The sequence below is a fragment of the Macrobrachium nipponense genome, chromosome 2, assembly GCF_015104395.2.
Source record: "Macrobrachium nipponense isolate FS-2020 chromosome 2, ASM1510439v2, whole genome shotgun sequence".
Classification (NCBI taxonomy): Eukaryota; Metazoa; Arthropoda; class Malacostraca; order Decapoda; family Palaemonidae; genus Macrobrachium; species Macrobrachium nipponense.
Genome location: NC_087201.1, coordinates 158,576,102 through 158,593,015, shown reverse-complemented (window position 1 = coordinate 158,593,015; position 16,914 = coordinate 158,576,102). Strand labels below are relative to the sequence as shown.

At 42.9% G+C, this 16,914-nt stretch overlaps 1 protein-coding gene across 2 annotated transcripts in view; it reads left to right on the top strand.

The window, feature by feature from the left end:
- The window catches only part of LOC135221068 (uncharacterized), a 78,912-nt gene that overhangs the window by 53,233 nt on the left and 8,765 nt on the right, over positions 1 to 16,914 (top strand). For both annotated transcript variants that reach the window (XM_064258832.1, XM_064258831.1), the window contains exon 2: positions 12,115 to 12,881. In XM_064258832.1, coding sequence (XP_064114902.1) covers positions 12,413 to 12,881 — 469 coding nt within the window. In that variant the 5' untranslated portion in view covers positions 12,115 to 12,412. The remainder of the gene's footprint in view (positions 1 to 12,114; positions 12,882 to 16,914) is intronic.

Here is a 16,914-nt window from a genome sequence, read left to right as displayed (position 1 = left end):
GACGCATCTCAGCCTGATTACAAGGTGATCAGCAGAGTGCTGGTCACTAGAAATCTTCGGATGATTCTGGTGGTTCCCAAATGGCCTCTGGCTGTTTGGTATCCCGACCTGTTGGCTCTTCTATCCGAGGTACCGCAAGAGGGAGGGGATCATAAAGGACTCAAAGCTAGAGTCAGGGACCGAAGGATTCTGAGTCTTCGCTACAAAATCTGGGACAAAATAGAGCGTAAGCAAACCCCATCACTTCAAGTGTTTTACACTATAAGACCATGAAGCTCACCTACGCCCTGTGACACAACCTTCTATGTCAACCTCACTTAGAGCGGTACCACTCGGCATTACAGTCCGTGTCTTCACGGCTGGCGGTTATTCACCATCTCTTGCGAGCGAGAGGCTTTTCTCGCCGAGCAGAAACAGAGATGGCAGGATACCTCAGATAGTCTGCTGTGGCAGTGTACCAGGGAAAGTGGGCAGTCTTCTGTAGTTGGTGTCGTGGACAGGGTCTCTCTCCACTCAGAGCCACTCTTCTACAGATCGTGGACTTCCTAGTCTTTCTCATCAAGAGAAGCTCCTCTCTTGTCTCTGCAGTTAAAGGCTGTAGGTCAGCTTTGGCCCTGGTCCTGAAACTACAAGGAGTGGATATTTCCACTTCTATGGAGATCTCGCTCCTTATGAAGAGCTTTGAGAGGTCTTGCCCACCCAGGGAACTCAGGCCTCCTGAGTGGTTGTGACTCTTGTCTTAAATTTGACTGTTGAACCTTATGAGCCTCTCCGAGAGTTGTCAGACAGGGATCTGACCCTCAAGACCATCTTTTTGTTGGCCCTGGCATTGGCAAAGAGCGTAGGTGAGCTTCATGGTCTTATAGTGTAAAACACTTGAAGTGATGGGGTTTGCTTACGCTCGATTTTGTCCCAGATTTTGTAGCGAAGACTCAGAATCCTTCAGTCCCTGACTCTAGCTTTGAGTCCTTTATGATCCCCTCCCTAAAGGACTTTTGTGGTAACGACCTAGGCGAGATGCTACCTCATGCCATTAGAGTACTACGGCGCTATCTGAAGAGAACTTGTCATCTCCAGCCTGAGTGTCGATGCCTCTTCGTTAGCACCGGGGTGACCAAGAAAGAGGTGTCCAAGAACACTATATCTCTTTTTGGCTTCATGAGGTTATCAGGAAAGCGTACTCCTCCTAAGAGAGGTATGACACTGGTACCTTTTGTCCGAGACCCCAAGGAGTCAGAGGTGATGGTCCTACTCTTGCGTTCCGCAAGAACCTGTCGGTTTCACAGGTATTGAAGGCAGGGGTTTGGTCCAACCAGACCACCTTCACCTTCTACCTTCGGGATATAGCCCATAAGTCCTTGGATACTTTTTCCTTGGGACCCGTGGTGGCTGCTCAACAAGTTGTGTAGCTTACCCAGGTCCTCTAACTGGACAAGATTGCATCTTGCTTTATGTAACCATGTGAATGTAGGTGTGAAGGAGAGTGTGACTGGCTTCTCTTTTTCCTTTCATTCGTCTCTCTTCCAATGCACAGAGAGCTGCAGTCGATTCAGGTAAGCTATATTACCGAGCTCCGTTTTATATGTCCCTTCCTTAACAAAGGGGGAAGAGGACATTAGCATGAGACAAATCCAATACTTGTATATTTGTCTTTTTGCTTCTGACTATAAAGTTCTTGTTTGCTATTCATAAGAGGCTACACTTGTCTCCCTCTTATGAATTGGTCCAGAGGTCTGGCCATTGGTCACGCTGTTCCTATACCCCAATTGGACAGAGGCTAGGTTCCCCTCCTCCTCGCTCTTACGACCAGGATGGGAACCTTGGTTGGGCGAACACCAGTCTGTTCACATGACTATCCGATTCCTCCCTCCAATCAGGAGTCTTCCTAATGTAAAGGATTGAGGGTTTGTATAACGTGTATGAACAAATCACACTTTTTTTTAAAGTAAATTGTATTTTTCCTAACTATATAAACCTGAGGTCCTTTACGTACATTTTATTCCCACCTCATGCCACCCATCAATCTGTTCCTGGGCCCTAAGCAAAGTCGGGCGGGACTCCTGACTATCGGACAATCGGTTACTGCCTAACTACCTTGTTATCCTTCTACGACCGATTTCCAGCCTATGCTGAGTAATTCCTAATGTAAAGGACCTCAGGTTTGTATAGTTAGGAAAAATAAATTTTGTTCATGAAACTTAGCTGTATTCTCCAAAGTCCAACAGAATTTCAAAACTTACGACATACGCAGTGGTCGGCCAGGTGGTTAGTACCCATTCCCGCCGCTGGGAGGCGGGTATCAGGAACCATTCCCATTTTCTATTCAGATTTTCTCTGTCGCCGGTACTGTCAACACCTGTTTTCAGTACCTCCGTCTTAGGATTTTGAAACTTCATTGCCGCTTAAGTATCCTAATTGTCTTTTGGTTTTTTTACTTGGATTGTGGCTAAGCATACGCTATCATAAATTTATTTGAATTTGATTGTTCTTTGCATAAGATGTCTGAATCTAGTTCGGCTAGTTTCAGAGTTTGTTGTCTGCAAGGGGTAAGGTGAGGCTACCGAAACCTTCGGTAGATCCTCACTGTGTATGCATGAGATGTAGTACTTGCTTCGGCAGTATATATAATAAAATTGGAAGATTAACGTGAAGCGTTCCACATTTTTCTTAATTTATTAATATATTAAATTTATATTAAGTATTTATATAGAAATGAGTATTAATATACTTTTATGTTTCTTTATTGAAAGATCAATTTAAGAGTGATGTTTGACTCATTTCAAAGGGAAGACGTATGATTCGTATGTACGCAAATTAGAGCATTATAGAATTAGGAGGTTTTCCTCCATGACTGAATCAGTAAACAGTCAGGGTAATGAACCTACTAACCTCCTGTAGACTTTATTTTGCCTAACTCTGTGGTATGGCCTACGGGCCTTGAGGTCGTGTCTGCGAGAGGTAATGCCCTTTCTGTTATTGTGGATTCCATCCGTATCTTGGAATCTAAAGTGCTCTCTCTCCAATCAGTGTTGTGAGTGTAGTGAGGTTGTTAAGTGCCCCTAGTGTTGTCAGATTGGCCCTATAATGCCTCTAGGCCTGGACCTCAGCCGGACTCCCAGGAATCAGGGAATGGGCAAGTCAAAAGCCGAAGGAGGGTTACGGGGACTCCCCACCTATCTGGCGTCCCTTCGGCAGGACCTGAAGACGCTTCCCAGGCTGCCAAAGATCGTGCACGTGCATGAAGCCTAAAGGATTGCTTCTCGTCCTCCGAGGCGTCCTCCCCGTGCAGGGGTTGGAGCTCTCAGAAGGACTCGCGCCCTCTAAACAGAAGCTTATAGAAGAGGACGCTTGACGTCCTCTCTCTCTCTCGTCATGCGTTGCAATCGTCGGGAGAGTTTTGCTGCCTTTCCTCCGCAAAAGAAGACCAGGACGTCATCCGATAATGTCGCTTTCGAGCGCCCCAGTCGCTCCAGGAATAGAACTGTTGCAGTCCCTGTGAGAAGGAAGAAGGCGTCCCCTCGCCCCTCGTCTTCTCACAGGATCAGCCCTTCCTCTGAGAAGGAGTCCTTTCCGACAAAGAAGATCATCCTTTCAATGCAGCAACAACTTGCTTCGTTGCTTGCCGAGAGAGAGGCAGAGCCGCGTCGTCGGAGGAAGGATGATAGACTGCCTATGAAGAGGTCCAGACAGTCTCCCCAAACGTTCTTCTGTCGAGAGAAAGGAACGTCTGTACACTCATAGCAAGGATTGTTTTCCTGCTCCCTAAGACGCTCCCCTCTCCTCTCTTCGTGACGTTCGCTCTGCTGCTAAGCAGGATGTTGTTCAAGCTGCTAAGCTTGATGCCCTGCAAGCTGCTTCGCTTAGCAAGCAGCTCGCCAAGACGCCCCTCGCTCGTCCCTGAGGGACGCTCCATCTGCTACCAAGCATGACGCTAGTTCGGCAGCTAAGCTGGACGCTTCTCAAGCTGCTAAGCTGGACGCTTTGCATTCGGCTTAGTCACGAGCTGCTCGTCTGGATGCCTAGCGTGACGCTTTTCTGGATGCTCGTCAGGACGCCCAGCGTGACTTTTTCTGGACGCTCGTCAGGACACCCAGTGTGACGCTTCTCAAGACGTGACTCCCATCTAGACGCTCTTCATGAAGCTTTCGCATCTGCGCCTGAACCTGCTGAGGCTGTTTTGGAAGACGCACAACCTTATACTCTGAACTCGTCTTCTCAGCAATGCTCCTTATTGAAACTTGGCCCTAAAGGCCTTATACCTCTTCCTTTGGTGGTCTCGTCTGCCGCTCCTGCAGAAGAGGGAGAAGTGAGCAGCTCGTCGGAGGAAGCAAACGAAGAACAACCTTCAACGTCAGCGTCTTCTGACTACCAAGTCTTGGCCTGCTTACTCCGTGCTTCATTTGGAGATCAACTCAAACCCTCGGCCTCTTGCTCTTCTCCTTCTCAGTTATCCTCTTCAAAATCCAGCAAGACTCCGGGATTCGTGAAAATGAGGACTTATCTTTCGACCAAGAGAGCGTTTAAGAAGGTCCATGACTGGATGGAGTCGAGGAAAGCACAAGGAAAGACCTCTTTTGCCCTGCCTCCGTCAAGACTTAACGGCAAGGCAGGTATTTGGTATGAGACAGGGGAGGACGTCGGACTGAGAGCTCCCTCCTCTGCCCAAGGCGACTTTGCCAGCCTGGTTGACGCACCGAGGAGGTCTCTCCTGTCCTCTGCTAAGGTTTCCTAGACATTTTCAGCTCTGCATCACCATCTGAAAGGGTTGTTTAGGACGAAGGAGACTTTTAACTCCTAGATTGTTGTTTCGGAGCCCTGGACCTGCAGTCTCGGACCCCTGACTCTCTTTCTCTCGTAAAACTATCCAACCTGCATGAATAAGGTAGTCAGGTTGGTTCTGATGAGTTGGCGTCTAAAAGGAGAGACTAGTAAACTTAAAGCAGTTTTCGGGGTCATAAAACACCTCTTCTGCATTCAGGACTGCGCTGCTGAAGGGGAATCGTCGGTCCTACCTGCCGTAAGCCCAGTCTTTGAGCAGGAATAAGGCTCCTTCCTCGATTTCTCGAGCAAATAGACTTCCCGATTACGGGAATCGGGAAGTCTATTTGCTCGAATTACTCGATTACTTTGTCATATGAGTGGGTTCCCCCCATTGACAAGATACTGAACGTTTTGTCAGGTAGGGGGGTAAGCCCCCATTGACGAAATATAAAACACTTTGTCACGTAAATGGGTTAGTTCACATTGACAAAGATTCTAATAACATATCACGTAAGCGGGTAAGCTCTCATTGACAAGATTCAGAAGAACCCTCATTCATAGGTCACTACCTCACTGAGGCCATGAAGTCTTCTGTCCTATAACATAAGAAGCTGAGCTGACCTCTTCGGTTCTCGGTTCTAACTTGAGGCTCTCCTTTGACTAATGCTAATTCGTTCTCTTGGCTAAGAGAACGAAGACAGTCGCTCTCCATTCCCTCTCTTCCTCGTCGAGGAGAGAATGTAGTAGGGAGGTAGCTGTCCAAGTGACTACAATACTCTACGTATTTTACCTTCGCGTCATATTACTATTAAGCGATTGTATGGTTCAAGTTATATACGCATACCGTGGTTATCCCTACGGATGGCAACCGAGAGGACTATTATTCTAATTGCATTTAATCGGTAATCCCTGCAAGCTTCCGGGAGTTTCCGGTTTCCCTTTTTAGGTATTTAAGGTATTGTTACGACAACACCAACTCAGCTTCTGTATTTAGCGAAATCTGTTTCGTTTAAATATACCGGCTCGAGAGTTTCTTTCTGCTCGATGATGATGATAAACCTATTCCTTCGTAGAATGGAATAGCTGGCAATTCAGGCGGAATAGTGCGAGACGGCGAACGTAGGCTGCTGTCGCTGTAGAGAAGCTCAGTTCCAGCTGATTCTCTGTCATGCGCGGTCGGTTAAGTCTCTCTCTCCTGCGGGATTGACTGACTAACCGTATCTCTGCCCTACAATCACAGACTTTAGCCTCAGATTGAGGGGAATTCTCGCATGCATGAATGAACATCGCCTTCGCTTTGCGAGAATTTTTTCAACAGAGATATCTCTTAGACCTTTTCGGTTCTGTTTACCGCACTGTAACAGAATTCTGTACGAGTCTACCGTGGCATAGCACTAGAATAATGCACACCTGCTTAGGAAAAGCACAGCCTTATTGGGGAAGGAAACATGCTCGGTGAGGGAAGGGATGATTCTGCTGGGGACCATTTCCTTGCTGGAGAAGTTTGTTTCCCTGAAGAGACTGCAATTCAGACCTCTCCAGTTTTTCCTGCCGGAAAACTGAAATATCATCGAAGATCTGGAAGTGATTCTGAACATCTCTCAGTCGGTCAACGATCACCTAAGGTGATAGAGAGTAGGTGCCAGGCATCTGGAGAGGGGAACAGATGTCCTGGCACATAATCTAAAAGAATTGTAAGCAATTCGGTTGGCTCTCCAGTTCTTCGAAGAACGAGTTTTGGCTGAGTGGTCCAGATCAACTTGGATAATTCCACAGCTCTCGCATATCCCAAGAAGTATCGAGAAACACACTCTCGGTCCCTGTTCGAGTTAAAGAGAGAGAGTCTGTTATGAGCACAGGCACGGAACGTAACGATCCTCAAGAGGTTCGTTGCAGGATTGCAGAACTTCCGTGCGGATCTTCTCGATCGACGGCAGCAACTACTGACGTCCGAGTGGACTCTTCACTTAGAAGTATGTCGAGAGTTGTGGAGACTTTAGGGGCGTCCTTTGATAGATCTCTTCGCAATGTTGAAGACGAAGAGGCTTCCTCTAGACTGCTCCTTTGTTCTCGATCCGGGAGCGGTAGCAATAGATGCCATCCTATGGAATTGAAAGGGGATGGATGTTTAGTCTCTTTTCCCCTATTCAAACTCTTAGGAGAAGTAATAAGATAATTTGCGGTGTCAGAGGGAGCGAGGATGACGCTGATCGCCCCATGTTGGCCTTCGAGCGACTGGTTCACAGAGGTCGAGTCCTTCCTAGCGCACTTTCCAAGGACCCTTCCTGAGAGAGTAGGTCTACTCTAACAGCCTCACTTCGAGAGGTACCACAAAACCCCTCCGCTCTGAGTCTGACTGCGTTCAGACTATCAAGAAGTTGACCAGAGCGAGAGGCTTTTCAAGACTAGTGGCAAGTGCGATTGCCAAGGCAAAGAAGAGCTTTCTATCTTGCAGTGTACCAATCGGAGTGGGCCGTTTTCTGAAGATGGTGCAGGAAGAATGGCTTTTCCTCCACCTAGACCTCTGTGAATTAGATTGCCGTCTTCCCTTTCAGTCTGAGGAATGTGGATAAGCTGGCAGTCCCGACTATTAAAGAATACAGAAGTATGTTGTCGACGGCCTTTAGACTCAGAGATTTGGATCTGTCGAACAACAAAGCCCTTCACGATCTTTGAGGTGTGTTGAAATCTCGAAACTATCTAAATCGAAGCTTCCGGCATGGAACTTAGACGTAGTCTGGAAGTTCCTGATGTCGAAGCCTTTCAAACCTCTCCTTTCTGCAAGCTTAAAGCACGTGACCAGAAAGGCTAATTTTTCTAACACTCTAGCTACGGCAAAGAGGGTTAGTGAGGTTTTAGCCATCAGCAGACATATTGGCTTTAGAGGACATTATGCGGTGTGTTCTCTAAGCCCTTTGTTCTTGGCTAAGAATGAAAACCCGTCTAACCCTTGGCCCAGGAGCTGGGAGATCAAGGGGATGGCACAAATTATTGGGCAAGAGCCAGAGAGAGTCCTGTGCCCTGTCAGGGCTCTCAAGTTTTTCTAGATAAAACTAAAGAGAAAGTCGAGGTCCTTCGGACAATCTGCGGTGTTTCGTAAAAAGACCAGACTTGCCCATGTCAAAGAACGCCCTGGCGTCCCTTTTAGAAGCTCTTTCAAAGAGGCTCATTCGTAATGTTTGGACAAGGTTTTAAAACCTTTTAAAGTGAATGCTCACGAGGTGAGGGCGCAGCCTCGGAGGCATTTCAAAAGAGCATGGCACTCAGTAACATCTTGAGTGCCACGTTTTAGCGAAGCAACTCTGTGTTCACTTCACACTACCTGCGGGATGTGAAGACGACATATGAGATCTGCTGCTCGCTAGGGCCATATGTGTCCGCTGACACAATGTTGGGTGCAAGAAGTGCCACTCATCCTATCCTGTAGAAAATGGTTAGGAAGAGCTGTTAATTATAGTTCTTGGGTCGGCCGCCAGTGGCGGACTTCTCAATTCTTAGCTTTAGTTAAACATCCTTAACTTTGGCTTGGTTGGTCAGGTGGTGATATATATTACTTCTTAGCCCTCATAGTATGGTCAATATGGTCTAGTCACATTGTGGTCACGCTCCCGTTGACAGATCATCTAGAACTCACCAGTTATACAGGTCACTACCTTGCTGGAGAGACTAGTAAAGCAAAAGCCGACTTGGGTGACAGTAATCACGAAGTCAGCTATGCTAACAGGTATGGAACCAAGATGTCAATCATCTGCATGCAATTTGTTTCCTAAATCATTCTATTCTGTCCCTTCCCACCTCCAAAGGTGGGATTCAGCTATATATATATCTGACAGGTAAGTTTCATGAACAAAATGATATTGTTATGATACAATAAAGTTTGTTCATACTTACCTGGCAGATATATATAATCAACAAGTACCACCCACCTCCCCTCAGGGACAGTGGCACTAGAAAATCTGAATAGAAAATGGGAATGGTTCCTGATACCCGCCTCCCATCGGTGGGAATGGGTACTAACCACCTGGCCGACCACTGCGCGTGTCGTAAGTTTTGAAATTCTGTCGGACTTCGGAGAATACAGCTGTATACTACATATCTGCCAGGTAAGTATGAACAAACTTTATTGTATCATAACAATATCATATTTACTTTTAAAAATTGTGATTTTTTTATGGTTAGATTTTATATAGTAGACCCTTGACTCACGAACGCATTGACCCACGTACAACTCGATCCCCGACCAAAATTATAGGTAAAATTTCACCCTTGACCTACGAACTAACTTTGAGATACGAACAAAAAAAAATGCGGAAAATAAAAAATTCTGTTTGGGTCATGAACTAATTTTGAGACATGAACATTTGAAAATGCTGGAAATTTCTGGAAAATAACAATTCACCTTTGTTTCACAAACTAATTTTAGACACAAACATTTGAAAAAATGCGCGAAATCGCCCAGCACACGTGAGAGCGTTTGAGTTGCCATGGGAACAGCCATCCTCCAGCCGCCCACGGCACAGGCGTCACCCACGCATCGCTCTTTGTCTCATCTCATTGTGTACAAGACGTTCGTCAATTCGCTTAGCATTTTTTTGCGCTAAAACTTGTGATTTTCTTCATAATGGGCCCTAAGAAAGTGAAGAGTGGTGGTGAAAGTAAGAAAGTGAAGAGTGATGGTGAGAAGAGGGTGCAGAGGAAGATAACCATTGAAATAAAGAAAGAAATTATAGAAAAGTTTGAACGTGGTGTTCGCGTGACCGATATCGCAAGTGAGTACAAGATGGCCAAGTCGACAATTTCGACAATTTTGAAAAAACAAGGATGCCATTAAAGAAGCAAATGTTGCGAAGGGAGTGACAGTACTAAACCAAGATGAGATCGCAAACCCTCGAAGAGGCAGAAAAAATAATTTTGAAGTGGGTACACGAGAAAACAGATGGCAAGGTGATGTGTTTAAACGAGCCGATCATCTGCGAGAAAAGCTCGGCAAGTGTATCAGAGTTTGCTGAAGGAAACTCCTTCTACTAGTGCCACGCCAGATGATTTTAAGGCTAGTAAATTGGGTGGTTTGATAACTTCAAGAAAAGAACTGGAATTCACTCTGTAATTAGGCATGGTGAGGCTGCTAGCGCAGACAAGGCTGCTGCTGAGGCATTCGTGACTGAGTTTTGCCGAGTTCGTGAGGCCAAAGGATACGTCGCTCACAGATTTTCAATTGTGATGAAACGGGCCTCTTCTGGAAGAAGATGCCCAACAGGACATTTATCACCCAAGAAGAAGGTCGCTCCCAGGCCACAAGCCAATGAAGGACAGGCTTACGCTTTTGTTATGCTCAAACGCAAGTGGCGACTTGAAACTAAAGCCGCTACTTGTCTACCATTCAAATAACCCGCGTGCCTTTAAGCAGCACAACGTAAATAAGGCCAGACTGCCTGTAATGTGGAGGGCCAATACAAAAGCATGGGTGACACGGAACTTGTTTATGGAGTGGATTGATGAAGTGTTTGCGCCGACCGTGAGTCAGTACCTAACAGAGAACAAGCTACCCCTGCGGTGCCTTCTGATCATGGATAATGCCCCGGCACACCCTTCGTACTTGGCTGACTGCAGTGAACATGACTTCATTCAGTTCAAGTTCCTTCCACCCAACACACCTCTGTTCTCCAGCCCATGGACCAACAAGTCATTAGCAATTTTAAGAAATTATATACGAAGGCGCTCTTCTCCAGATGCTTCCGTGTAACTGAAGAGACAAAATTAACCTTAAAAGAATTTTGGAAGAAGCACTTTAATGTTTTTCACTGCATAACCCTCATTGATAACGCATGGACTGAAGTTACGTACCGCACATTAAATTCTGCGTGGCGGAAACTTTGGCCCCAGTGCGTAACTGTCCGTGACTTTGAGGGCTTCGATGCGAGATTGTGCAAGAAATTGTGTCCATGGGCAACAGTATGGGTCTACAAGTCAACGACGAAGATGGTTGAAGAATTGGTCGCTGAACATTCAGAAGATTTGACTGCGGACGAACTTGTTCAACTCCACAAAGAGCAGCAGGAGCAACTTGCTCGGGAGCAATCAACTGACGAAGAGGAGGCTGGGGAGGAAGTTACAGATGTCAGCAGTGATGTGATAAAAGCCGCATTGGAAAAGTGGAATGATGTCCAGTGCTTCCTTGAATTGTATCATCCGGACAAAATTGTTACGAACAGGATCGTGAATATGCTCAATGAAAGTTTAATGAGCCATTTCAGAAAAGTTATGCAAGGAAGGAAAAGGCAACAGACATTGGATAAGTTTGTGATTAAACGTTCACCAAAAAAACCTAGAAGAGTTGAATCTCTAAGGAACGAGATCTCCCCGACCTGGATGGGGGAGGGTACTCCTTCCGCACAATAACCTCCTCCCCACCCACCACCCTCCTCTTCTCTTGTCCGTCAAGCCAGAAGTCTCGCCAGTCATAGTAATGTTCACTTTACAAACGTTTTTATAGTGTTAGTTTACCATTTAAATTATATTATTAGATATATTAAGGTTTTTTACACTGACTTTTACATTATCTGTGTAAAATAAGGCAAAATATACATAATATATATTGGTTCGTAGGGGTCGAGAACCAATTAATATTATTCCCATTAAACCTTATGGGGAAATTAGCTCCGAGTCACGAACAATTTGGAACACGACCAAGGTCTAGGAGGAACGGATTGTGTTCTGAGTCAGGGTTCTACCTATGCATTTACCAAAGTAATTTTTTTTTTTATAATTGAAGCCTGCTCTCCTCCCCCTGCATGAACATAAGGGCTTAACAAATTGAAGCGCTCTTGCTAGTTGTTCCTCTGTTTCCTTGAAAGGGGGCGGCATTATTCACCTACCCAAAACAAAATAGCGCAACCTACGAATTTCAGAATTTTAGCTGCCGACGAGTGAAACTAAAAGCAATGTAATTGCTTTGTAAGTATCCTATATAAAACTTTATTTTATCATAAAAATGTTGTTTTGAGAGTGTATAGATCTAATTTAAGTATAGTACATACTATGGAGTTCTGCATCTTTTGAAACATTACCATATTACTTAGGTTTGTGTTTCTGGTGTATTCAAGTTCTTTTTGAGTATGCGTTTAAATTTTTACTTGTTTAAATTTGTGGGTAATTTAAAATTAGGACTTGATGTTAGGGATATCAGAATATATTGTATAATAAGTAGGATATATTTTGTATGTAAGTATAGTATAATAAGTAGGATATATTTTGTATGTAAGCCTTTAAATGAATTTCTGTATATCTTATGGTTCTAAGTTTTATATTAGAAAGAATATTGTATGTTTTCATTTTGCTCTTTTTTTTTTTCAGATGATTATTCAGAATAAGAGATAGACGATGCCAGATTTTGAAGAAAATTTTAATTGGTGCTGAAGAATCAAGTTTTAACTTTGCAAAATGCTGTTACTGTAGATTTGCCATGAATCTTTCCAATTTTAGATATTCTTGGCCTTGCAGTGACTTCTGCTACCATCGACATTATCACAGCAAAAGACATTCTATCTCATAGAATGTTGGAATGTGAATTTGAAAGTAATCTTTGTGAGTGTAAGCATAATTAGTGTTTTAATTCAAAAGGTTGTGTGTGTGTTTAGTATTTAATGGCAGGATGAAGGATATGGCTGGAATTGATAAACAGCACATAAAAGATTTAATTGCTCAAGGCAATAGGTTTGAGGCTATGAATATTTTCCTCCAGTGTAAATTTGGTAAACCAGAAAATTCCAGTGTTGGAGGTGTGAAGATAAAACGTGAAAGTGCAGAGTCAGCAGTACCTAGGCTTGAGAAAAAGAACAAAGATGAAGTCAACAAAACGTACGATAACAAAGACAACAGCGAGAGTGATAGTGATGCCAGCGAAGGTGGGAGCGAAAGTGAGACGAGTGGGGCCAGTCAGGTGAGCTCCCCTGCACCACGTAGTGAAGCACTAGTACCTGAAGTGGAGCTGAAGGAAGATGAGAATTTTGACGTGGATGTGGAGACTGTTGACCCACTCTCTGAAGATTTCCTTCCACGGCCTCAGGTCATGAACCAGTCCGGACCAGCACACATGATGCAACCTCAGCATAATATGCAAGGTACTGGCCATGTACTCTTGGTTGCAATTGATTATCCTTGATTTCACAAAAAACTTAGGAATTTTGATAGCTTTCAGTAATCCCCATTTATTTACAACAGAATTTAATTGGTAATATTAATTAGAATCTGTTTGTACAAGAATATTGTCAAAGATTTGAACTTAATGAAGTCTTTACCACTTCCATTATTCATTTAGCACCTCCATTACTCATTAATTATTTACTTACTAGATATATAGATAGTATTCACTTAGCATCTGTGTTTATGTCTGCAAAGCATAGTACTTATCTTTTTGTGAAGTAGGTTGTTTCCTGCATTTGTCATAGTGGTGGTTTAGGCAGTAGGCTACTCAGTCATGTAATTTTTTTCCCATTATTTAAAGGAATACAAAGAACTTGTTAAAATGTTCTTTCTTTTGTTTATTCACCATGTATAGAGATTATTGTTAGTTTCGTCATAACTTTACAAAACCAGGACAACCATCATATTGGTTGTAGGTAAATGTTTCGGTTGTCTTCCTCTTATTGATATGTTTAATTTTTTGTTTTTGTTTTTTGTTTTTTTGTTTTGTTTTTTACAATGTAATGTGGAAAGTTGTATGTTCTTTCTCTTGACAAGAGATAATTTTCTTGGTGCCAGTAAGAGGTAACTTTCTTGGTGCTAGTAAGAGGGGAGCAAATTCATGGAGTTAACAGAGATAGGTTATATGTACAGCATATGGTATACTGGAATTTGTCATCCAGAACAGAGCAAACAGGTGACTATTCTATTAGAGAGGCTGGAGTTTTAATATATTTCATGAAGGAGCATAGTCATGACAGAGACAAGACAAGATATTGACAGACAAAAGTATGTCTTGTTGGTTGCCAAAAGAATAAAAATCTTCCAGAGTAATAACAACTTGAATATGATAATTCCAGTAATTTCATAATTAAGATTTGTACATGTTACTAGGACAATGTTTTAGGGTTCAGGTTGCAAATCTATCCCAACTGAGAAGATAAAAGTAAAGGAGAACTGACTGTTAGGATTGACAAGAGAACTGTCTGGAGTTCAGTGTTACAAGAAGCTTGACTATCAACCTAAGTAAACTTTCATGAGCTTTCTATAAGATTGGGGGAGAGAAACTTATCAAAAGACAGGTTTGTAGCAGCCCAATTAACATGTTATGCCCTCATCAGTTCACAATGATCCCCAGATTTAAAGACTTTTGTTCCAAAAAGAACAACAGTGGTACTTTTACAACACAGTGTCACTTTTGCCCCCCGCCCCCCCCCCCACCCCCCCCCCCCCCCCCCCCTTTCCCTTTCTCTAACACCGCATAATTCATGAGTCAGCTGGGCTTATTTTATAAAGATGATGGGTACAGTATACGTTGTGGGTTTAACGCTTAACCAGAAGCTGAAATATAGTGGAGTGACTTAATATGTATGAATATATTTTTTATGTGATTCTTTGCATGTACATATCACATACAATAGTTAGTTTGCATTTCAAGTTGCTCTTTGTTGATAGGTTTTACCTATTGCTGCATTCCTGCTGGAAGCCTATATACTGTGCCCACTGGGCGATAAAAGTGGGCATTGTGATGGAGGAATAATGGACGAAATAAAAAATGCACGTTTAATTCATTGTATTAGTCTGTCATTGTGTCTGCTTTAATTTTACTCTGATTTTGTTCTGCTTTGAGTAATAGCTGTCAAAAGTTGTAGCTGCATGTAACAGGGAAAATTGAAGAGGCCACACATTGGAAGTCCCATTCTGTATGCATTCATAATATTTTGACTGCATTGCTCCTTGATCTGATATTGAATACATACTGTGATTTGTTTACTGAATTTTACAAATGTACAATTGCTTACCAAAATATCCATTTTTCCCCTCCAGAAACAGATTCAGCTACATACATTTTTTCCTTTCTGCATCTTATCCACTTTCATTCAAAATCCTTACTTTTTTTTTCAGTATGATTTTTACTCTGACCTGATTTAGGTCATTTGTAGGTTCAATCTATGCAGGAAAACATAAGAGAAGTACATGCATGATGTAAAGGACATCAGAATCGAGGGAAACGTTTAACACAGAGTACATTCTCTTAAGCTACAAAGGGCGCCCCTTAATTGATGGCTAAACTACGTTGAAGAGGTAAACTTGGAGAGCGGGCACTCGAAATGGCTTGTCATTCTGGCACTGTTTGAGACACCAGTCTAGTGTGTGTGTGGACATCAGGAAACAACTGTGACACCTAGTCAGATAGTCTCAAATGCCCTTCTGACTATGCATTGGCTTTGCCAGATGGTGATTTGTTGTTCTGGCCCCATTGGATGTAAGAGCTAATCAGGGAGGGATATTGGGATGGGTCTCTGGCATCCCAAAGGCACGCCATCATGTAACAACTTTGTCTTATAGTGCCATTACCAACGACTATTTTTGTCCGTTGTTCCAATTCACAAAGGAGCACCCTGTTAGTTAACTCACAAGGAGCTGAGGTATTTTGGGGGAGGGGATAGTTATTACCGCTAGTGATCAGTGCACCACTTCTATTAGGGTATGATCAGTTGGGTGTTACAGACACAAGTTACATTAGATGAATCTCACGCCTCACAATGTGTCATACAGAAAAACAAAAGCCAGGTTCACATTAAAAAATCTCAATAAAAAAAAAGGAAGTCACACTTAAAAACAAAATTCACATACCATTAATCAAAAACAAAACATTTGACATAAAAAGAAGAAAAAAGTTTTCTCCACAAAAATTTTTTCACCACAATGCTGTAGAAAGATGATGCACTAGTTCCAACATACACTTGACAATTTTTGCACAGCACAATGAATATTACTATAATATGAAGTCTAGAACACAGTATAAGAAACATTACTGTTCTTTAAAAACAAAATAGTAGCAAAAATCAATAATCAAATTTTTAAAATTCAAAAGGAACAGATTAACACGAAATGAAAAGTCTTTCAAAACAGCTAGTACACATTCACATAACCATCAATAGAAAATCACGAAATTTGCACAACACAAACAGCATTGACAAATAACATGAAATTTTGGATGTGGTGCAGTTGACATCAATAGAGGTTAATAAGTTGTAGCCTCAGTGTAATTACATGGACTTAATATTACCTGAAATGCAGTAAAAAAATATTACAAAATACAAGTTAAAGTTAAGTATATCTTAGTTTTACCAGACCACTAGACTGATTTTAACAGCTTTCTTCCTAGGGGCCTGGCCCGACGGATTAGATATTTTTACGTAGCTAGGAACCAATTGGTTACCTAGCAACGGGACCTACAGCTTATTGTGGGATCCGAACCACATTGTATCAAGGAATGAATTTCTATCACCAGAAATAAATTCCTCTGGTTCCACGTTGGCCGATCCGAGGATCGAACTTCGGACCACCGGATTGGTAGTCGAGTGCGAAATCCACTCGGCCAACGAGGGACTACAAAATACAAGTAGTACATAGACATTAATGATATGCTTGGAACCGTAATGAAAAATAATGTACATCTTTTTCTCGACAATAACTAATACGTATGGAACACAAGTTACTTAAGAATGGTTTTATGATATTCCCTGTTTACATTGTGACGGACACATTTATTCACAACCCGTGCTTGTATTTGTGTTCTTGTGCGCTATGTATGGCATCTACACACACCTGGACATCATCCTCACTCGTCTCTCCCAGGTAGCCTGGGGCAAGAGTGTACAGGCTTATTTAAGTGACACATTAAGTTATCTTCCCAGACTGGACACATATGCAAGAGGTGGTACTCTCCTTGGGCCCCAGTTTTGATGCGCTGGATTACTGCAGTGTCTGTTTTGATTAGTTTTAATTCAAGTTTGTGTTTCTTCGATTGCAGCCTTTTAAAATAAATTCTGTCACTTATTTATATGTCAGGTGTTCATGTGCAGAAAAGCTGATAGTATCTTATCTTACGCTTCTCATTGGCCATCAATAAAAACCTCTGGGTGGTCTGAAACACTCTCCTGATGAAGTTACAAAACTTCGCAC